General features: G+C 42.5%; 1 protein-coding gene across 9 annotated transcripts in view; it reads right to left on the bottom strand.

The window, feature by feature from the left end:
* Positions 1–24,037, bottom strand: part of MYO6 (myosin VI) — a 121,599-nt gene that overhangs the window by 53,071 nt on the left and 44,491 nt on the right. For all 9 annotated transcript variants that reach the window (XM_073224342.1, XM_073224341.1, XM_073224340.1 and 6 more), the window contains 7 exons: positions 20,587–20,725; positions 13,093–13,162; positions 8,727–8,800; positions 5,167–5,296; positions 3,879–3,984; positions 3,425–3,480; positions 104–201 (listed from right to left, as the gene is read on the bottom strand). In XM_073224342.1, the coding sequence (XP_073080443.1) occupies positions 104–201; positions 3,425–3,480; positions 3,879–3,984; positions 5,167–5,296; positions 8,727–8,800; positions 13,093–13,162; positions 20,587–20,703 (651 nt within the window). In that variant the 5' untranslated portion in view covers positions 20,704–20,725. The remainder of the gene's footprint in view (positions 1–103; positions 202–3,424; positions 3,481–3,878; positions 3,985–5,166; positions 5,297–8,726; positions 8,801–13,092; positions 13,163–20,586; positions 20,726–24,037) is intronic.

Raw genomic sequence — 24,037 nt, forward strand, 5'->3', positions numbered from 1 at the left:
TTTAAATGAATTTGCCATAATTCAAGTATGGCACCAATTCTATCAAGACCCTTATATTTTTCAAAAAACACTCCCCAAACAAAGCAGCCTCAAACTCACTTACCTTTTCATTGAAATGTATTTCTACAAATTTTCCAAATCTACTGCTATTATTGTTACGAACAGTTTTTGCATTTCCAAAGGCTTCTAAGAGCGGGTTAGCTATTGAAAAAGAAATGAAAATATTCCTTCAAAATCTGAGCATGAAAGAAAATTACAAAACAATATGAATAGTATGTTTCCATTTACTAATATATGCATCTAAAAAATTTTTAACATGAAGGAATTCACCTGTACTGTCAAATCTGACAAATACTTATTGACTGCTACTATGTTCAGGCCCCATTACAGTGTAAAAGATGAGAATACTCAAAATATATTAAAAGAAAATGTAAATGTTATAGGAAAAACTAAATCTTAAAAAGTCACTAAGTTACAAAACTTTTAACTCAAATTTAAGAACTACTCCCTAAAAATTTTAAGTTTTTATAAGTACATCAGCCACTCAAGAAGAGTGATCATATGGACAAAGAAGATGTGGCACACAGACACAATGGTATATTATTCAACCATAAAAAGGAAAGAAATTCTGCCATTTGCAACAACATGGATGGAGCTAGAGGGTATTATGCTCGGTGAAATAAGCCAGGGGGAGAAAGACAAATACCAAGTGATTTCACTTATTTGTAGATTATAAAAACAAAGCAAAACGGAGGGAAAAACAGCAGCAGACTCACAGACTCCAAGAAGGGACTAGTGGTTACCAAAGAAGAGGGGTTGGGACGGGTGTAGAAGGAGGCTGAGGGGGATAAAGGGTACTATAATTCACAATCACAATATGAGTTGGTCATGGGGATGGTAGTCTAGCAGGAGAATACAGTCAACGATTCTGCAACATCTTCTACATTGACAGATAGTAACTGCACTAGTGGGGGTGAGGTTTTAATAATATGGGTAACTGTTGGACCACTGGGTTGTATACTTGTAACCTACATAAGATTGCATATCAAGAATACTTCAATTAAAAAAAGTGATAATACAGAAAACCTCTTGTGATAAAATACAAGAAGCTGTGAGTTGACTTACTTTTTAAAATATTATATATATTAATAAAACCCCACATTTAACATTTTTACACACACATCCAACAAAATCGAATGAATCAGTTTATAAAATTGCCTACAAAATGTTCTTGCAAAAATAGTTTTAAATTTCCAATGAAGAGATGTAAATTTTCAGTTTTTATGATCACACATCACATCACATCACAGGGAAGGGTTACCGGAGTTTATTCTTATCCCACCAGTGCCTCCACCATGAGCACAGCAGATGACTGTCTATCTTACTCACAAGTTCTCTATCAACAACCTCACAAACTGCTTCACCATGTTTATCGCTAGAATACATCCTATGAAATCTGTTCATTTCTCTTATTCTATCACAGTAGAAAGTTTTATTCATCTCCAAATGTTTTTAAAGATTGCTCTCCGGGTGGTTCACTTGCTAAAGTGAGTAAGTGTCAGAACTAAGGGAAGGGTTTTAGCACAGATGCTACACCTTTCAGTTGGGCAAGAAAGCCCAGGAAGGTCAACTGACTTGTGAGGGCCACGTGACCGCGTACAGGCCCCCCCCCATGACTCCTCTATATCTACAGTGCTGTGGAAGGACATAACATATCAAGTAAAACACCCAAAAATATGATAAAGCCTCTCTATCAGAAAATTATATTAATACTATTAATGATGTATTCAATCCAAAACCCACAACCAATCCCCAATCAAGGACAGCATCAAAAGGTTTCAAATCCTGCCAGTTCGCATCTGCTGTTCTCCACGAAGGGGCCATAGAAACATTTGGAATAATTCTCTCCGAATCTTCTCATCTACAGCACACTACATATTGCCTGATGCATTCTCATGGAAGAAACCTGGTTTATATCCAATTCTCAGTGGGTTTGCACCTCGAACAAACTGAAATACTAATTCGTATTTTACTGATTTAACCCATAATATTTTATTCAGTTTTAGAGGATGATCCCTCACAAAAGTATTTCCCTGTGAATAGAGTATTACTTATTGAGCTCATACCTGAGTGTCACAGTGAGAACTCTGTGTAAAACTAGAAAATTACTTACATCAGGAAACATAAAAAACTTTACTGATGAAAACCTTAAAAATCTTTATTAGAGTTGAATTTATATTCATCTACATGCATATTTTACATAATTATGAAAAAACATACATAACATTTGCTAGCTGTGAACCAGTAAAATGAATGGTACATAGAAGGTCCCTAATAAATTTTTGTTCAGCTGAAATTCTTCTTTAAAATGTCAGGAGCGCTGCAGTGCGCACTCAGTACCGCACACGTGGTGATGCCTGGCTTCACGTCCCACCTTCCCACTCGATGAGCTTTATCCTCTTCGGCAAGATGAAATCTCTTCCCTTAGTTTCTCATCTGTACAGTAGGAATAAAATTGCACCTACCCAATTCTGAGAAGATTTAAATCGGGTAACTGATTCTAAGCAAATCGGGCAACGCCCAATACACCCCACATGGCTACCATCATCACTGTTACTAAAATCCCCGCTGAGCTCCCAGAGGCAAGCGGGGAAGAGGGGAGGTGAAGGCGCGTCCAGTGCCTACAGTGCCCCAAGGAACTAACTACATGGAGGCCGACGTGGCCAAAGCAAGAGACGCAGAGCAAACGGGAGGGACCCGGGCGGAGAAGGCGGAGGCCAGACGCACAGACGGATCAGAGGCGGGGCTCTACCTTGGCTGCAGCATGAAGCCATTAGAGGGTTTAAAGCAGAAGAGGTCATGTCAACTTCCACAAAGGGAACAGGTCAAAGGGAAGCGAGAGTGGAGCAGGGAGACCAGGGAAGAATCTCTGGGGGGGCGGGGGGAACGGACCAGAGTCTCCAAGCTGGGCAGCTGAAGGAAATCGTTTCACAGATCCTTGCCTTCCAAAAGTACTCTTTCCTTAAAGTGATTTACCCAAAAAGGTGCCTCAATTCCAAAGAATCTTCTCCCTCCTTCCCGTGTCACAAAAACCAAGGCCAACAGAACAAATCTGAGGACAGAGAGCTTCCCAGATGTCTTGCATTCGCCCAAAAGGTATTTATGGAGCACATGCCATAATGCAGGCACTATCCCAGGGGTCTGAAATGTGTAAAAATCCCCGCCTGCTTAGCCCTTCGATGGGGTGAGGGGGAAAACAATGCACATGAAGCAAATGAGATGATATCTGAGCAAGGATTTGTGGGAGATGGGACAGGTTTTTGGATTTCTGGGCGAACATTCCAGACCATTTAGAGGATTCTTAGAAGCTAATTTCGGTACATATCTAACAATAGAAAATAAGAATTAAAAAAATTAACAATACCTTCAACAATTCTATCATCAATATCTTGACCTGTTCCATAGGATTCAGTCAGATACCTGTATAAAATATAGGATAAAAAAATTTTAGATGACAATATTCATACATTGTGTTTATAATTTTAACATTAAACCAACATAACATGCTGTAATTCTAAACAAAGTGTAGAAACAAACAAAATCATTAAAACAAATAATGTATGATTCACTCCTGTGAGGTTTCCAGAGCAGTCAAAGCACAGAAGCAGAGAGCGGCGGCCTCCAGGGGCGGGCGGCTGGCGGCTGGGGCTCTGCACGCGAAGCTCGGGGCTGGCTGGCGGCCGCATGAGGCCACTCGACGCTACCGGACCGCACGCTCGGGATGGTTAGGATGGTAAATGCTATGTCATGTCTTTTTCAATCACAATTTTTAAAAAAAGCCTGTTTCAAATATTCCAGGTTACCTAAATACTCCTCACCTTAGAACAAATTTTGTATTTTCCGTTTTGCCAGCTCCTGATTCTCCAGATACAATGATAGACTGACTCATCTTGAGTACCTTCATGTCTCGAAAAGCCTTGTCAGCTAGGGTCAAAATAACACGTTAATCATGAACAGTGTACTCAACACAAATTTACTAAATGAGAGAGAGTTCATTTAACTATTAAAAAAAAGGCATCTGCTCCTAAGGGAATTATAAGTGTGTGTTTACAGCTACTAAAATTTTAAAGTAAAAGCATTCAAAAGTATTCAAAACATCTCTGGAAGTACTTAGCTTCAATGTTCTAAATCACTACCCTGATAGCTAACAGGAAATCCAAATAAACAACTCTGAGTGTTTGTGCGAGCGCGTCCCGCAGCGGGAGCTCTGGCCCAGCCCCCTTGGCAGCAGAGCGTACCTGCGGAGAGAGAACAGGCCTCACCGCACCGGACTAACGAAGTCCCCAGAGAAAAGCAAGCAACAGGCTGCCAATTAAGAAATCCAAGAACAAAAAATTCTACTAGGCAAAAAAATAATCACAAAATAAATCTGTTTGTTTCCTGTAATACTACTGTGACCAACACACAGGCACGGGGAGACAGCCCAAGGAAAACAGGCCATGAGCGCCAGGGAGGAACTAACACGTCCTCGTGTGAGTGCCAGTCATGTCTGGACTACCTCGGTCACCCGCCGCCACAGGGATGTGTGTCCGGTGACTCCATCCCTGTCCCTAGGGGCTGGAGTTCCTCAAGATGAGCATGAGCCTAACAAAGGAGAACACGGGTCCACTGTGTCCCACACAGACTCCGTCAGCTATGAAGCAGACACTATGTCCAGTCCTTTAAATTTCCACAAAGCCCTTATCCAAGATAAGGCACACATGTCCACTCTTGCAGCTCACATCCAGCCAAGAAACACACTCATGAGCGAGGCCTGGGTGGCAGTGGGGAGCCTGGTCTCAGAGCTGTGAGCAAGGACGCTTTTAGGATGGAGCCAATGGTGTTAGGGTGCCAAAAAGAATTAGTGCCAGCTTTTACTGTGCTCTGTTGTCAGCTGGACAGACACTCTTCAGAGGACAAAGGCATTTAACAGAGGCCAGGAGGCACCTGCCTGTGAGGGGCTGTAAGCATCCTCCCACCCCGGGTGAGCCACGCCCCACAGCGCTGACACGCCCCAAGTGCACACGGAATACGTACTCGATGCATGGCATCCTTCATTAATCCAAAAGAAAACTGAGTAAATGTGTACAATATAAGGGAAAATGAAAATTGAGATACATTACTTACCAATTGCAAAGACATGAGGTGGCATTGTCCCAAGAGATTTGCCTTGGTACAACTTTATTGTTCCTGAAGAATATATTTTAGGTATGTCAAAGTATGGGTTCACTGCAATCAGAATGTTGGCGACATATGTCTAAGCAGGAAAAGCATAAACAAAATTTTCCAATTACTATTTTCATTTAAAACTAAACAAGGCTCATAGGAGAAAAAAAAATACAGCAAAGATACCTTCAGTTCTCTATAAACCAGACTCCCCAAGGAGCATTTCTAGCCTTGAACATTCCCTGGTCTCTATCATCTGCTCATCCCATATGTATCTCGAACTCAGCACGTCCAAAATCAAGATTCTCTCTTGACCTCCCTTTGCCTCAAAGAGAACATTCCCCTACCACATCGCCTCCCAAGTCCGCGTCGCAGGCACAGAGCAGGTCCCCAAGTCCCCTTCGCAGCTGGCCTCCTGCTGGCTCCGACCGCGGAGCCCGCTCTCTTAGCCTCAGTCCTACGGCCCGGGTTCTGTGCCTCGATGCTTCTCGGCTAGACGACTTTATTGGCCCCCTCCCCCGAATATCTGACCTAGCTCCCCGATTCCTCCAGGCCTGTCCTCTGCACACCACGGGTGGAGGTAGCTCTGTGGTGATCACCTGGCCCCAGATTTTTGCCAAAACAACATACATTAACTATTGCCTAGAATATTGACAAGCTAAATGTTTAATGAGCAACTTAAGCTTGCTTTTAAATCTAGAACTTAACTGTAGCTTTAAAATACCAGAAAAATGCACCAAAAGGATTTATAAACTTCCTTGTGGGTAGAAAGAGGGTTGTGGTATAGCAATTAGTTGTGGTTTACTGGCCAAACTAGGGCACACAGGACCATATATCTCTCTTGACTGCTTTTGGCTGTAGAAGGGAAATGATGTGGAAACCCTGAGCTCTCAGACTTCTGGTCTAAAATTCAGGGAGTGCTCACAAAGATGTTCCCCAGAGTGGGGTGAAAAACAAGAAATTCCAGATAACAATCTTTCTATAGGAGACAAAAGGAAAGGAAGAAAGATTCTAACCAATGAAACTGTTAATTGTGAGTTCGCTGTTTCCCATACTCAGGTCTAAGAGAAGAATAGTAATAATCCTGGTTGGTGAGAAATAAAATTAAGAAATTTAAATTCTTTTTCCAAATTGCTTCCTTCTCTTATACATATTATGGTAATAACAGCTATATTTATGTATTGCTATTTTTTAATGCTTTTATAACTAAAGGCATAATTGGCTAGGATAAAACACACCAATCGCGGCTTCAGTTAATTCTGCAAATACTAGTTCTCCAAATAGCAGCCGACAATGTGAAACAGCCACTATCTAACAGAGGTCATTTGCCCAGCTGCATATATGTTAAGAAAAGAAGGATAAAAAAACTAGGAATAACCCTAAAATTCTCCAGTGATGTAAACATCATATATGAGAATCGAAAACTTAAATTTCACAGATATTTTTTCCTATCAATCGTGCAATTTAGCAAAGACTTGTAAGTCAAGTAAACTCCACATGAAAAAGGCAAGTACAATGAATGCTGCAGGCGAGCCTGTGGTCACCGGGGGCAACAGCCAGCCAGCTCAGCGCCACGCCACACAGGGAGCGCTAGACGCCCAATGAAACCCACGGGGCTCTGGTCTAAACATCCCAAATAAAAACAAAGTAACTCACTCTTTTAGAAGTATAATAATTTGTGAAGGTAATAAAAAACTTCCAGATTTCAAGAAAATGATACCAGAACAATTAAAATTTGCTCAAATAAGTAAGACTGTTTCACTACCACAAGTGATACAAGACATGTAAAGAAAAAGCAGTGCCCAGCCCTACCTGAAAGATATTTCCTGCTTATATCCAATTAACTTTCACTGACATTACAAGTTAAAGTGCTCTAACAAACTTTTAAAATTTATATTATTTTAGTACCTAAAACAGCATTTAGTGCACATCAGATGCTCAACATTAGTCTGTTGATTGAGTGAATTTTGCTTCTAAATATATTTCCAATCAAGAACACCCACATATTCAGCCATAAAAAGAAAAGAAATCCTGACATTTTACAACAGTATGGATGGAGCTGGAGGGTATTATGCTCAGTGAAATAAGCCAGGTGGAGAAAGACAAGTACCAGATGATTTCCCTCATTTACGGAGTATAACAACAAAGCAAAACAAAGAACAAACAGCAGCAGAGTCAGAGACTCCAAGAAGGGACTGGCGGTTATCAAGGAGAAGGGGGTGGAGAGGGAGGGAGAAGGGGACTGAGGGGCATCATGATTAGCCCACAAAACGTAGGGGGTCACGGGGAAGGCAGTGTAGCATGGAGGAGAGAGGTAGTGACTCTGTAGCATCTTACTGTGCTGATGGACAGTGACTGCAATGGGGTTGGGGGGGACTTGATAACATGGGTGAATGTTGAAACCTCAATGTTGTTCATGTGAAACCTTCATAAGACTGTGTATCAATGATACTTTAATTAAAAAAATAAGAATAGCCACATATCAACCTATATGTACTCTCTATTTAGTTGATTTTGAAAAAAAATCAAGGAGGAAGTAAAGACGTTACACTGTGTATAACCAAGAGATAGCAAGTGAACTCTCCTGGAAAAGGCTAGATCAGCTCCATTTCCCAGCTGTCACTATTTGGACAGATGGCAAAGACTAAAGGTAATTTAGTCAGAATTAGGTACGTACAATTAGGCAAACTGATAGTGATATAAAAGATTAAAACTGTCATTTGATCTAGGAAGTGTCAAAGAAGCCATGTGTTTTCTTCGTTCAAAAATAATGAAGAGTCCCATCATTATAGCCAGAGAACTAGAGTGGGGTGGTGGTTTATGTCCAGTCAACAAAGAAATCTCCAACTAGGTCATATTAGAAGAAAACCTCACACATGCCCAGTGAGTAATTATAATTAAAACATACTAGTTAATATCCACCTGAATGATTTGGGGCAACCTTATTCACATTAAAAGCATTGTGCTTCACTTATTAAAATATTCTGAATTTTTAGGGTGAAAAATCTATTTGGGGTTTTGTTAAATACTGTAACTATTCAGGCTCTATGATCAGCATGTCAGTGCCCCTGACATTTCTTCAGGTACATCTTTTTGTCATTCAAGTTTTTGAATTTAATATATACTCCTTATAAGCTGCCTTACGTTCTCTGCAGAACAATGTGGAAAAGTGAATTAATTAAATAGATCTGCAAACATGTCAGAAGTAACAAATCAAAACCCAAAACAATTTTTTTTAAACAACCAAATTGAATATTTTTAAGTCTGGAGGATATTAGATGATGTTATGAATTCATTACTTCATTCCACAAATATTTAGAAGTGCCTACAATATACCATGCATGTTCTAAGCCTGTAGTCAGAGCAGTAAATCAAAGAACAATCCTCAGGAAGCTTACAAGCTTTTCAACAGGCTCAGATCAAGTATGACTTCCTGTTAGAAAATTTCAAGCTTAAAAAAACAAACAGTAGCATGTAAAATAATTATCCCCAAAACCATAAACCACAGGTAAAATACTTACATAAATTCTGTCTTTACTGTATCGAACTCTGATATTATGGAGGAGTGTGGCTTCATTTAAATACATTAGTGAACCTGAGACATAAAATTTGTAAATCATTAGATCTTTGAAGAAAAAAGTAAATAAAACAGTATTATCTTAATCTGAACCACCCTGATTCCGTCTCTGAGTGTTCACTACATTCTGACATAGTCTGTCCCACTGTCCCTGCCCTCCAACCCTGGGCCCCTTCCTGCATCCCCCCCTCACGACAGGGCAGACAAGCCATCCTCTCCCCAGCCACCGTGTTTCCCCTGCGGGCACCGCCAGCCATCAGGACCGCAAACCTGGTCAGTCCTAGGAGCATCTATCTCCTCTCCCCCTGCTCGCTCTAAGCCAGTTTCCACGTCTTCACACCATGTCATGAAGCATACCAGAGTACCAGGAGAGAGGTAGGCACGCAAAATCAGCCTTATCTGAATCTCTGAAATGTCTCTCCTTTCCTTCCATTTCTACTGTCCCATCCCAGTTAGATTTCTTCGTCCGTTTTGTCACCCTAATAGCCTCATAACTGTCTGTCGCCTCAGCCTCTCTCCTCTCTAATCCAGACTGCTTGGCACGTCGATCCAACTGAACTAGGGCCTTAATCAAATCTTTCTCCTCCTCAAAAAACATCAGTGGGTCTCCATCAACTACCAAAGTCTATATTCAAGCCTCAAGTTAAGCCTGCATTCAACTGACATTTTCATGACCTTCCACAACTCCCTTTACTAGGGTCTCACCCGCAGGCAGACCACACTATTCACCGAACCGACTACCAGTCATGCACTGGGCTCTTCCTCTACATCTCCGGGCCCCAGAATCCAGCTGTCCTTTCAAGTCGGTTCGAAGCTCGTCTCGCGGATGATCCCTCCCCGTTAGGAGCACCAGCACCACCACAGCCGCCTTCTGCGTACTTTCTTCAGGGCGCTTAGCGCAGACCGCCAGCACCGCAGTAGCGATTCTGCACTGGTGTAGTTTCGGGGAGCTAACCCAGGCCCCCGAGGGCAGGACTCTGCCTGACTCGCTGGCTGGCTGGTCGGCACCTCGCTGAGGCTGCATAGATGCCCACAACTCAACACCCAGGCAACTCTGCGAACAAGAGCCTCCTGCCCGCCCTGTCTCCGCGACGACCGCCCACGCTTCCGCCCTTGCGGAACGCAGCCGTTCCGTTCCAGGCCACACGCCTCACTTTCCGCTGCGCCATCTCGGGCACGGTGGACAGAGTAAAAAGCGGGTGGGGCCTCTCACGGCTGACCAGCAGCTTTCCTTTCAGTCGAGGAAGATGTGGAGAAGGCAGGCGGCGCAGGCGCATCTGGCTTGGGTCTTGACCACCTGTCCTACCCTTGTCCCAGCAGCCTGGTCTGCACGCTGCCTTGTCTTATCAAAGCACGACGCTGAACCCCTCCCCCGTCTCTCCCCTTCCTCTGAACTGGCTGGTATAGGATAGTCTCTGCTTCCTTTAAGTAAGAGTTCCTAATCCCACAATGCAGTTCCCCTGGAGAGCTGATCAAAGAACGCTGAACCCCACATGTCAGTGACTGTTTGCTCTCATTTCTTCACCACCTTCTACACTCAGCGCCAGCCCTCGCAGGAATATCTGCCAATTAAACTAAATAAATCCCTAACTGGTGAAGAATCTGCCGATGACAGTAAGAATCTGGACAAGAGGGTTTTCCTCTTAGGTCACATTACTCAGACTATTCCATTTTCATGAAGATTTGCAAAGTGGGGACAGAAGAAAATATTTCCCACTCTCAGTCTGCCAGAATGGGAAGTGGTTAAGTCCCCACTGCCTGTGCACTCCCTAAAGGCACGGCCTGGGGCTGTCACCAGGGCCTCAGAAATGACCTCCTGCCCCACCGAGCGCCCTCCCGCTCTCCCCTCCTGGCAGCCAGCCACTTGGCGTGGCCACTTACACGTGATCCCTTATGTGAGCTGTTAGCCTTTATGGCCTGATCATTCATAGACTTAACTACACTCAATATTAAAATTTTAAAAACAAGATGTGTAATAAGACAATAAATACATCTGTTTCTTCATGAACTCTCTAGGAAGCACTTTGGCTTAATAAATACACAGCAAGCACACCAAAGTGTCTAATGAAGAGCGAGTATGATGTGATCATTAAATCCAGGGCTCTGGCTGGGGGGGTCACCTGGTTATTGAAGACCCTGCTGCTCATGACAGCTCAGTTCACTCAGAGGAAGAAACAAGGAGCCGGCCCGCAGCTTGAGCGTGGCAGAAGCCAGTCGGCGCTACAGTCACAGCCGCACCGGTCACCCCATCCCTGGGAAAGAGGCTGCACAGGAGCTTCGGGGATGCTCTCCAATATTAGTCTCTATTATTTCCATTATCTAATGCTAATAACTCATGAAGAATACTGTACGTCATGTAACTAATAACAGCTTTCAACTCAACACACAAAAAATGATATTACACTAATTACTGACTTCACATTCCCTGAACTGTTTTCTTCTGGCATTAACACCCAGAAGTCAAGCGTGAAGGTAAAATTAACATACTAATCTCCACCTAGAAACCGGAGCTGAGAGCATAAATCTTGCTCTATTATCAGGGCATTATCAGAAGACACCCCGTATCTGTGTTTCAAAGCACCTTTACCACACAGCTCCGAACGCTCCACACACACCAGGCTTGCAACCGTCACGCTGGACCAGGATGCGAGAAGAGGAAAGTATTTTAGAAATACCCCCATGAGACCCTAAAAACAATGCTGTGCCACCCGGCGGAGGACAGAGATTCTGTGGCAAGCCTCAGACCAAAGTGATAAGAAACGATGGCACTTCTTTAGCTGGAAAGCCCCTGTTCTGAACTCAACGACCAGAGCGGCATTAACCGTGTGGCTTCAGAAAAGGACCTGAAGCAGGGCCGCGCTACTGCGTGCCGAGGGCCGCCAGCACCCACCCAGGGACACTGCTGCACCTGGCGTCGTCAGAGGAAAACGCCTCGGAGCGGCAGCAAGGGCACACTGAGACAGGAAGACTGAAGGGCTAGCCAGGTGTACCAAGACAAAACCACAGGGAAAAGGTTTTAAAATATTAATTTAAGAAATGGACTCGAAACCATTTTTCATGTTTGGTTACCTGTGGATATAAAGATGAAAAAATTCACATATTCTAAATGTGAAAAGGATTAATTCCTACTTCTATATACCCTACACATTTTAGTGGAGAAGAATTCTCTCATTTTGAATATAGCAGAATCTCATTCCTTTTTATTGATATCTGACTGCTCTTCAGAAAAATACTATCCCATCAGACAAACTCCCCAGCAATTTTGTAAAAAAGAGAGGAAGCTGCACATTTTTCCTCAATCTCTTACACCTAATAGTAAGAGCTGCCATTTCCTGAGGGATGGTTAGGAGTCAGGTGCTACCCCAAGTATTTTAAATAAGCCATCACTAAGCATTCAACATACATACTATTACTCCCATTTTACAGATGAGAAGCTTGAAGAGGAGAGAGAAGTCGCCCACAGGCGCACGGCTTCCTGGGAGCACAGTCAGACTCTGAACCCCAGCCCCCCATTACCCCCCCATCCCACGCTGCCTCGTTCACACACGCACCGGGGGACCTTATGGGCTCGCTCAAATGGGAGCCCCAGAGAAGACCAATAAGGACGTAATATATTCCTCTCTCTTATTTTTTCTTTAAATGAAGTTTTTAGTGTCAGATACCTTGAATAAAAGCCATGACTAGACACGATTCTTAAATACTGCCAAATAAAAAATGAAATATGTTTACTGCTTAATCTTGAAAATATAAGAATAAACATGGCCGGTTCACTGGATAAAGTTTTTTTTTAGCATCGAACATGCCAAAATAGTTATAAGTCAAATTAATGTTGTGCTTTAATGTTCCAAAATCAATTTTTCAATTAGTACTTATAACACAGTATTTTTTTTTTTGATGCTTGTTTCCCTCAGTGGCATTAAATGGGTCCTTCTTGACTCAACTCCCAAATTAATGAACCATATATACTACTTTAAAAATCATCCGATTCTAGGTGAGGTTCAAAATAACCTTCAAAACTGTTAACAAGCGATTTTTAGCTCAGGCTGCAGAGTAAATTATTACCATTCCCCACATTTACACCACTAAGGGACACAAAAAGGACATTCAAGGGACTGTTTGGCCAAAGTGCAAATGCCAGGCGATAACTAATTTAGGACTTCTGGGCTCCTGCATTCATGTGAGCCTTCACGTCAAAAGGCTCCGTTCCTCTGAACCAGCAGGGTGTGCCTAGTACTATAACCACTAACTTAGTTTTTGGAGCAACAGCTTCCTTGTCTGTGCTGAGAACCAGTTTTTAACTCGATACTTACAGTTATCTTCCACATCTTTCTTACTGTCCTCTTCTGCAGGGAACACTTGGTTTATGAGAGCCAAGAACGTCTAACAAACAGAACAAGAGCTCATCAATCTGGTGGTTTACAAATAGTAAGGAAAATTAAAGAGCCTAATTGGTCACACACAATGTAACAATAGCAACAATATGCTCTTCATTAAAATACAGTACAAAACCCTACTATTTAACAAGTAGGGTTAAACTTTACTCAAGTATATTACCCAGTATTACCATGAACATGAAATCAATAATATACATCAGTAACAAAATCCTATGTTCCAACACCTAGAGTGGGACTAAGCAATAAGTATATTAATATTAAACTTACATAGGCATGCTATACTTAACAAATTTTTTAAAATAAAATTTTTAATGTTTGTATATAGTTTTGTTTTTAAAAAGGAAAATAATCACTTAGCTGTACCAACAGAACAGATTATTACTTAATTAAATCTATAGTTTGAGTAAAACAGATTCTACACAAATTTCTGTACAGAATGCGTCAGAAATATAAACAGTATCCAAAACTATTTGGTCTGTAAAATTATAGGTACCCATGAATAAGTCTGTATTTACTGTATCACTTGAATGCTACGGTAGAAACTCTAGAATTAAGATAGTATCTTGTAAGATAGAAGAAATGATCTCAAATTACATCTAAAGAGAATGAAACTTTACCCATGCCAACCTAACAGTTATCTTTTAATTTACACTTCTCAAACCATTACAGTTACTCCTGTGGTCAGAGTTTCCACCAATATCAAATAAAACTCCAAGGAAAAACTGCTCAATTATTTTAAGATAGAATTTGTACATCTACATATGCCAGAGTATCAAAAAAAGGGCTGCTGCTGTTGTCTGCAGAGAAAAAGAAAGGGGCCACTGCAACTCAAAGTCACACCCAAGGCAGAGAGCTGTCAGGGCCTCAAACTCTGAAAGCTAATTATTTAGAACCCAGTACACATGTTCTTTATATTACAGATGTGGAAGAGTATAGAGGCTAGATCACAAAATCAGAACAAATCCATAATGTACATTAATTGTATTAGTGGTAATACAAAACAATCCACAATTTTTAACTCTCTGGGGAAGTGCGTTCAGAAGTAACTGCTGACGTTCTAGACCTGTAACGCTCAGGTTCACAGCTGTGGCAACAAGGGTCAGGAGCCCCGGATCCCAGGTGCTGGTTCTCTCCTCTTAGAAGCCATGTGAAACAAAGGAGGCCAGGAGGTCAGAAACTGGGGAGAGGTGGGGCACAGAGTTCCTAGGATGCGAAGGTCAGAGGCAGGACTGAAAGGCCAGCTGTGAGCCCTAAAAAGTAGTGTGTTTCCCTCCTTCTTCTTCCCTCTAATTATCACCAGCCCCCATCTTCTTCTCCCCTTCACCATCTACTCGGTAAGAAAGGAAATTTGTTACATTAGGGCAACTGTCTTCTCTCAAAGACAGGAAGCTTTTTCTCCTGTTGTGAGCAGCTCACGTACCGGCATGCTGATCACCAGCAGAAAACTTCAACCCGCCAGACACAGTCAGCAAGCTCTAGAGACAAAGGGACAAGGAGGTACCCTCTGCACTCGAGAGGACTGCACCTGATGGGGTGAGGGCACAAGCCACTACCCCAGCAACGCATTCCAGGAGACAATTCATGCCACTCTGTGGACAGAATGAGAGTTCCTGTGGCCAGGATTCTCACCTGGCCCTGGTTGACTAACTCACTGCACACCTGCGGGCAATACCTGGCTGTGAACTCTATATAAAGAGCTCCGCCCAGTGCTCTGGGTGCAACATGAGCAAGAGAGAACTGCAGGAGAGCAGAGCAGAGGCTGCAGTGGTGGCAGTGCCAAGGAGAGAGGCCCAGAGGATGGCTGTGCGGGACGGCTGTGCAGAGAGGCCCAGAGGACAGCTGTGCGGACAGAGGGGCCCAGAGGCAGAGACTGGCTTCCTGCATGCAGACTTGCTCTGAGTGAACGGGCCTTTAGTGACTGACCTGCCACCTGGAAATAAAGTTGGGTATAACCCTTTCACCCCGAGAACATTTTGCTGTCATTTTCTTTGGTCACATTGAATCCATAGCAAACTTGCCCGGGGCTGAAACCCATTGGCAAGACACACTCCTTGAAGGAAAGGGTAGCTAGCCACTGGTAAATTCTGTCACATGGGAAGAGGACAGAGAGATTGAAAATCTGGAAATGTTCACTAAAGGAGGCCTCAATCAGAGTCTGGAGATGAACAAGCATCTGCTAAGCAAAGGGCCAAGGAGAGTGGCATTCTGCAGCAAGGCAGCCCGGGGACAATGACGCCAAGCGCCCTGCCGCAGAAGGTAAGACCAAAGACAGGGAAAGGGAAGTGTGGGCCCATGCGGGCCGCACATACAGGGCTTTACCCTGAAGGCCAGGCTGCTGCAGTTGTGAGGCAAGTCATCAGTTGAGAGGTTCAACACAGCACCATTAACAGAACAGAAGATACTAGGAGATATCAGCAGGCATCACATGTGGGAAGTGTATTTCACCTGACAAGCTCTTTCATTTACGAGCATGTTCACACACCTACACATACCTAATGCAATGTTAAGTCTATTTCTTACTATGGGTCACAATCCAAACACTTGAAAAGCCATTGTTTTCATCAAAGACATGTTCCTCACTAGGGCTGATCACCCTCCTGTATTTCTCAACTTGACCATCACTTGTGCACTTATTTCCTTAATTTTCAAAAGGTGATGATCTCTAGACCATGAATTATCCAGGCAAAGGACTGCTTCTCCTAAAGGTCAGTTTAACCACAGGGCTGTCGTGACCCTGTACGAGGTGCTAAGACCCATCGGACAGCGGAGGATGTGGGCAGGTCAGAACCAGCGCCAGGAGTCTGCTGGCCCTCAGACAATTTCTGCAAAAAAGAAGCTTCGACTTCAGCTGATAAAATTACCTATAGACCCACACGTTTTTATGATTTCACGATTTGAATTTTAAGTGCTTTTATTGGTTCTATGTGTACAACTCAATAATAATAATTGGAAGTACATGAAATATTTAAAATATGAGAAAGCATGCACCCATAAATCAAGTTTCTTCCATGCTTGAACTGAAGTATTTTGTCACCAGCAGATATAACAGAATATGCCTAGGAAATACATTTCGTTTCACTTTGCCTTCTGATTGATAATGCTTATAAAATATAACAAATATAAACTAACAAAGACTCTGAAGGACAAAGAAAGGCTCACCAGGTCTGTCACCCCACAATCCACTACTCTGGCAAAGTCATTCTTCAAAGTTAAAGGTACTTGAGAAACAGCAGACACACAGCGGCCGCTCTGGCCCGCCGCTTCCCTCCCGAAGCAGGAGCGGGACTCCCTGGGAAGGAGCCCCAGCACCAGGAGGAAGGCTTTTGTCACCAGGGAGAGGGAACCGGGCCAAGAGCAATCTGCACAAACTAGTCTGGTCCTACTAACCGCCATCTTCCCAACCACTTCTCCACAGTGGACTGCCCTAGGCCGAGCCCTTTGTCCTTTTAATTCTTCACAAATTTACTGTTTCCTTATTTAAAAGGGGTAAAAGCTTTCTGCTCTGGTCGCTTTGGCTCTCCACTGCCTTGTGAAGACCCAAAAGTATAGGGAAAAGCTGTTCCTCCCCTGTAACTTCAAATACATAAAAATAATGGACCTTGTTTTTAAGTTTCATTTTTTTTTTAAATGCACTGCATTGTAAGGACAAACAGGTACTTATTAATCAAAGGAAGACCTCCAGGGATGCAAGGATGGTACAATACTAGAAAATCCATCAACATCATCCACCACATCAACAAAAAGGAGGACAAAAACCACATGATCATCTCCACACATGCTGAAAAAGCATTCAACAAAATTCAACATCCATTCATGATAAAAATTCTCAACAAAATGGGCATAGTGGGCAAGTACCTCAACATAATAACAGCCATATATGACACACTCACAGCCAACATCATACTTAACAGCAAAAAGATGAAAACTTTTCCTCTAAGATCAGGAACAAGATAAGGATGGCCGCTTTCCCCGCTTTTATTCAACATAGTATTGGAGGTCCTACCTATGGCAATCAGACAAAACAAAGAAATACAAGGCATCCAGATTGGTAAAGAAGATGTCAAACTGTCACTATTTGCAGATGACATGATATTGTACATAAAAAACACTAAAGACTCCACTCCAAAACTACTACAACTAATATCTGAATTCAGTAAAGTCACAGGACACAAAATTAATACACAGAAATCTGTTGCATTCCTATACACTAACAAGGAACTAGTAGAAAGAAAAATCAGGAAAACAATTCCATACACAATTGAATCAAAAAGAATAAAATACCTAGGAATAAACCTAACCAAAAAAGTGGAAGACCTATAACCTGAAAACTACAAGACACTCTTGAGAGAAATCAAAGAAGATACCGATAAATAGAAATACATCCCATGCTCATAGGTAGGGAGAATTAATATTGTATTGTCATAATAGCCACCCTGCCTAAAGCAATCTACAGATTCAATGCAATCCCTATGAAAATACCAACAGCATTCTTCAATGAACTAGAACAAATAGTTCTAAAAATCATATGGAAGTACAAAAGACCCTGAATAGCCAAGGCAATCATGAGAAGGAAGAATAAAGCAGGGGGATCTTGCCTCCCAACTTCAAGCTCTACTATAAAGCCAGAGTATACAAGACAATTTGGTACTGTCACAAGAACAGAACCATAGATCAATGCAACAGAATAGAGAGCCCAGATATAAACCCACATATATATGGCCAATTATTATACAATAAAGGAGCCATGGACATACAATGGGGAGATGACAGCCTCTTCAATAACTGGTGTTGGCAAACCTAGACAGCTACATGCAGAATGAAACTGGATTATTTATTGTCTAACCCCATACACAAAAGTAAACTCAAAATGGCTCAAAGACCTGAATCTAAGTGATGAAACCATAAAACTCTTAGAAGAAACACAGGCAAAAATCTCTTGAATATAAACATGAGCAACATTTTCCTGAACACATCTCCTTGAGCAAGGGAAACAAAAGCAAAAATGAACAAATGGGACTACATCAAACTAAAAAGCTGTACAGCAAAGGACACCATCAGCAGAACAAAAAGGCATCCTACAGTATGGGAGAATATATTTGTAAATGATATATCCAACAAGGGGTTAACATCCAAAATATATAAAGAGCTCACATGCCTCAACACCCAAAAAGCATATAATCTGATTAAAACATGGGAAGAAGATCTGAACAGACAATTCTCTGAAGAAGAATTTTAGATGGTCAACAGGCACATGAAAAGATGCTCCACATCACTAACCATCAGGGAAATGCAAATTAAAACCACAGTGAGACATCACCGCACACCAGTTAGGATGGCCAGCACAGAAAAGACAAGGAACAACAAATGATGGCTGGTGGGAATGTAAGTTAGTTCAACCATTGTGGAAAGAATATGAAGGTTTCTCAAAAAACTAAAAACAGAAATACCATTTTTTGGAGGCCTGGAAGCAGTATCACCCCAGAAGTGGGTCACCAGAAGCAGAAGTGAGACAATACCGGATATGAGATCAGCCCGGAAGTGACATCATTGTGAGCCTGTCTATATAAGCTCAAATGAGCTTATATCTCATTATATCTCATTATATCTGCAGTGCTCAGAAATCAAACTGCGTCACTTGCCCGCCACCAACGGTCAGTGAACCTCCTGACCCCAACTTTGGTTTCCGTGTCTTTCTTATATCTTTCTCTGTGTTTCCCTTCATCTCCTCATCCACTCCTCTCAGGTTCAGCTGGTTTGTGGAGCTGGTCTCCACACCCTTTGACCCAGGAATTCCACTCCTAGGAATTTACTTAAAGAAAACAAGATCCCAGATTCAAAAAGACATCTGCACCCCTATGTTTATCGCAGCACTATTTACAATAGCCAAGAAATGGAAGCAACCTAAGTGTCCATCAGTAGATGAATGGATAAAGAAGATGTGGTACATATACACAATGGAGTATTATTCAGCCAAAAGAAGAAAACAAATCCTACCATTTGCAACAACATGGATGGAGCTAGAGGGTGTTATGCTCAGTGAAATAAGCCAGGCGGAGAAAGACAAGTACCAAATGATTTCACTCATCTGTGGAGCATAAGAACAAAGCAAAAACTTAAGGAACAAACAGCAGCAGAATCACAGAACCCAAGAATGGACTATTGATTATCAAAGGACAAGGGGTTGGGGATGGTGGGTGGGAAGGGAGGGATAAGGGCATTAAGGGGCATTCTGATTAGCGCACATAATATGGGGGGGAGGGGCACAGGGAAGGCAGTACAGCACAGAGAAGACACGTAGTGACTCTATAGCATCTTACTACGCTGATGGACAGTGACTGTAATGGGGTATGTGGGGGGGACTTCATAATAGGGGGAATCTAGTAACCACAACATTGCTCATGTGAAACCTGAGCATAAGATTGTATAGCAAGATACCTTAAAAATATAAATAAATAAAATAAAATAAAATAAAAGGAAGACCTAGACACACTTTGGTCTTTCTTTCCTAAGGGCATCCTCAATCGGCCCCCTCTACCATGACACATCATACATTATGCATTTAGGCTTCTGGGTTGTTTACAGTAACAGAGCAGTTTTCTCTGCAAAAAGACCTCATGGGAGAGCCGCCTTTTCTTTCTAAGGCTCCCACAGGATGGCAGTCCTACGGCATTAACCTTTTTTTCAGCAGAATATAAACTATTCATGAACATTTGCAGAGTCTGAAGTAAACAGAGATGACATCAACAAATTTGATTTAGTGGCAAGACCTGTTTAACAGGAATATTTATTAAACTGAAAATTGTGAATTTCTCCCACAATAACAGAGCCTCAGTCCCCACGAAGAGTGGAAGAGACCCAGGCAGCTTTTCCATTTGTAATGCCGCCTAGACTGTCTAAGCATAAAAGGAAACAGCATGGGTACAAAATTAAAGTTTGCTTGTTTTAAAAACTATTATAATAGAGGGTATGTTTAAGACTAAAGTACCTTTACTAAATAGAAATATATTTACTCCAAATCCATTTAATAAATTTAATAAAAAGCTATGAAAAAAGATATCTACAAGCTAAAGCAAAAAGGAAATTTTGATGACATAATCCATTTCCTATTTTTGCTGAATACATGTTAAATACATCACAGATATACTCATAACTTCAGCAATATGGAATAAAAATGTTTTTATTTTATCATATAGCTATTTCTTAAGAATGTGATCATGAAAGGCTCAACTTCTTTTGATTTTATCATACATCAGTTTTTTCCTTAGGGTATTTAAGACAGTAGAAAACTAAGATTCACTCACTCCCCAGAAAACTGCTTTCCCCTCTACTGTGCCAGAAATATCTACTTCATTAAGAAGGGAGACACCTACAGAGAGAAATTAAATTTTGAAACCTTTCTGGGAAACTCACCTTGCCTTTTTGGTTCAGGGGTTCAATTGTTAGGCTGTCAGGGCCAATATCCACAATATTGCCCATCTGAAAACCATCTGTAGGGTGTGGTGCCCAGACGGGCTTCCCGTCCTCCATTTTTGAAGAAAGCTAGTATCTCCTGTTTCAAAGGAACAAATAAACCAACATGACTAACTCTGGAAATAAAAAAACAACATATATTTTATAAGTTAACATGTAAATCACAATTGACAGAAACACATGTCTATACCTGCCCCAGGTAACCCCACCCCTGCCATCCTGCTGCACCCTGTCCCTGCTTTATCCACCCTCGGAGAAGGACCCAGGGGAGGCTGCCCCGCCCTCAGGACACACCTGCTCACCACCCTCTTCCTCCAGTTGTCCTGCAACCGTAGAGAAACACAAAGAGCCGGTTTCTACCTGTTGTACCGGTGTCATTTATGTCGCCCGCTCCTTTACCACCTAACTATTCTGGGTTGCACAATCAATCAAATAGTCATCCCAGGAATACAGTTTATTGTGTGGCGTCGGCTAAGAGTTGAACAGTAAGTCACTTTAGAGTGGAAGGAATAAAAATGAGAGATGTGAGAGATTACCACCTCTGGGAAACTCCCCCCGACAATCTGAGCCACAGGGACGCCTCACCCTGTGCTCCCCACATGCTCCCCCACAGAACCACTCGGCATGCAGTTTTGTTGTTTTCTTTATTTCATTGAGGCAAAACTTATATACTGTGAATGGTACAGTTCCTAAGTGTACGAGTTGATGACTTTCACAAGCAGATATATCCCCATAACAAACATTCAATATATATCATTATCAATATACAGAACATTTCCATCACCCCAGAAAGTTCCCTCAGGCCTCCTTCCAGTCAATCCTTATCCCCTACAGGGGTCCCCTGCTCTGGCTACTGCCATCATAGATTAGTTCTTACCTGTTCTGGGACTCTACACAAATAAAGTCATAGAGTATGTATGCTTTGTGTCTGCCTTCCTTCATTCAACAAAATGTTTTGATATTCGACCGTGTCACTGGGACGCCAGCCCACTGAGTGACTGCAGAACGGTCGTGCACCTGTTGTCCTGTTGATGGACGTCTGGATTGTTTCTGGTTTCTGCCTATTGTGAATGCTCATCTAATTTGTCAAGTGTCCCTATAAAGCTTCTTTGATGCTTGGTACTCTCAGATCTGACATTTACAATTCTGTCTTTTGAGACTATCCCAAAGGGTCTATGAAATATTTAATTTTAAACAAGTAAAATATGTAACTTTACACATATTTATCTAACATATGTAATTTCAGTGGGCTTAGATTCTATGACATTAACGTGTAACAAGACAGCAGCTAGTGAGTGATCCCAGATGCTCCCGTATCTCAATGGGAACTTACTTTTCATTACTTATCTATACTTAAAGAGGAGTCGACACGTGTGCAGTAACTTGCTACGTACGTGACACTCTCAAATCGGGGTCTCCCCATGTGGACCCTCTCAGGTCTAGTCTCTCATGGAAGTCAAGGGTATTTGGTATATAGTTCAATCAAAAAGCTGCTAACCACTGCATATTTGCACTGTGTTTGAGGACTGATGTCCTCCACGCCACAGCTACACAGTGTGATCTGCTTTCCACATGCAGCAAATGCTATCAAGTCTAAATATAACTCTGGGTTAGGAAAAATGAGGATTGTCCACAGAAGGGAAGCAGGGGCACTGCTTCAGACTTACAGCACCACCCATACGTACACACTTTCCCCAGAGGATCACATCCAGTCTCAGTGCTTCACATGCTGTCTAGACATGGGTGATGCCCTAACTGATTTCCCCAGCCCAGACTGCTGCTAAATTCCCAGATGTCTACTTGACTACCGGACACCTCCTGGTGCACTTCTCTAACATGCAATACTGTTATTGTTACACTATTACTTGTGCCACCACCCTACATGCAACACCATTATTACACTATTTACCTGTATGTACCACCACCCCACATGTAACAGTTATTGTTACACTATTACCTGTGCCACCACCCTTCTTGTGACACTGTTACTGTTACACTATCTATCACTGTGCCACCGCCCTCCACCTGTTCTTCCCACAATAAAGGCGGCCACAGCACTCAGACCTAATCAAACCTACAGTTGTGCTCAGATCTGGCTCCTTCCAAATCCTCATCACCCCCCGAATCCTGTCAGCTTTACTGCCAACAGATAGCTCAAATCCACCCACTTCCGCATCTCCTATGTATGCCATCCTAGCCGGAACCAACACGGCCTCCCACCAGGACTTCTGTAACTCTTTGCTGCCTCTTGCCCATCTGTACAGGTCACCAAAAATCTGATTGACAAGTAAATCCGATCCCGTCATTCCCGCTCCATCGGGGCATGGACTAGGACTGTGTCCCCACGGCCCAGCACAGAGCAGGCAATTTGTATTTACTAAGGATTTAAGAAGTGAATGAATGAATGTTCATACAGTTGGGAAGAGGAAAAGGAGATGGGAGACCAGAAGAGCTGAAAGGTCTTAAAACCTTGAAACTAAGCTTCACCACTATCTGACCAGCTCTCAAGCAAGTTAGTCTCTCTGATCATAATCTTGGTCGTTACCTATAGATGGTAAGACCACGTCCCTTACAGAATTGCTATGAGGATTAAGTGATGTAAAGCGGAGATCACTATTCTAAAGGCACCCGGCAGATTCTCTCCGTCCCTCCCCCCTGCGTGCCTAGCAGCCCGGCAGCGGGCACACACCGACCAACGTGAGCACGCCGAGACGGCAGCCATCTGGGAGCAGAAGCCGACGGCTGGCTGATGACCCTGCACCTCGCCGGCGCCTGGAAACAGACTGACGGCTCCTGCTAAGGCCGCCCGGTCCGCAGCACCTGGTCATGACGGTGCAAGCGCACCACAGCCCCCAACTGCAGCAGTCCAGAACAAAGCCTTCTTTGTCGTTTAGGCAAGTGTCAGAATTATTTTCCTTTGATAACATTACAGCAGAAATAAAATATTCATAGGGGTTATAGAAAATAAGGTTGTGGCAATTTTTCAGAAAGCCAAGAAAAAAGAAAGTAGGAGAAAAAAACTAGGAGGAAAAAAAGATGTAAAAATGAGAGAAGTAAAAAGATTCAGCATCAAAACACCAGGAAAAACAGACATCTCACCCCCCTGAAAAAAAACAGAAGGAAGAAAGCTTTGAAATATTCAAAGAAAACCTGCCAGAACTGAAAGGCATGATTTCTCAGAGTCTAGCCAAAATGCCCATTAAGTCCTCAACACAGTAACTGGAAAAAGACATGCACACAAAGATACCTGATCAGACTTCAGAAGAGCACAAATACAGAGAAGATGCTACACGCTTCCAGAGAAAGAAGAGAAAAAGAGGAAGGGAAAAACAGTCACAGCCCAGGGGTCAGGAACCCAAACGGCTCTGGCCAGAAGGAGCAAACAGCAGAG

The sequence above is a fragment of the Manis javanica genome, chromosome 16 (genome assembly GCF_040802235.1).
Source record: "Manis javanica isolate MJ-LG chromosome 16, MJ_LKY, whole genome shotgun sequence".
In the NCBI taxonomy this organism is placed as follows: domain Eukaryota; kingdom Metazoa; phylum Chordata; class Mammalia; order Pholidota; family Manidae; genus Manis; species Manis javanica.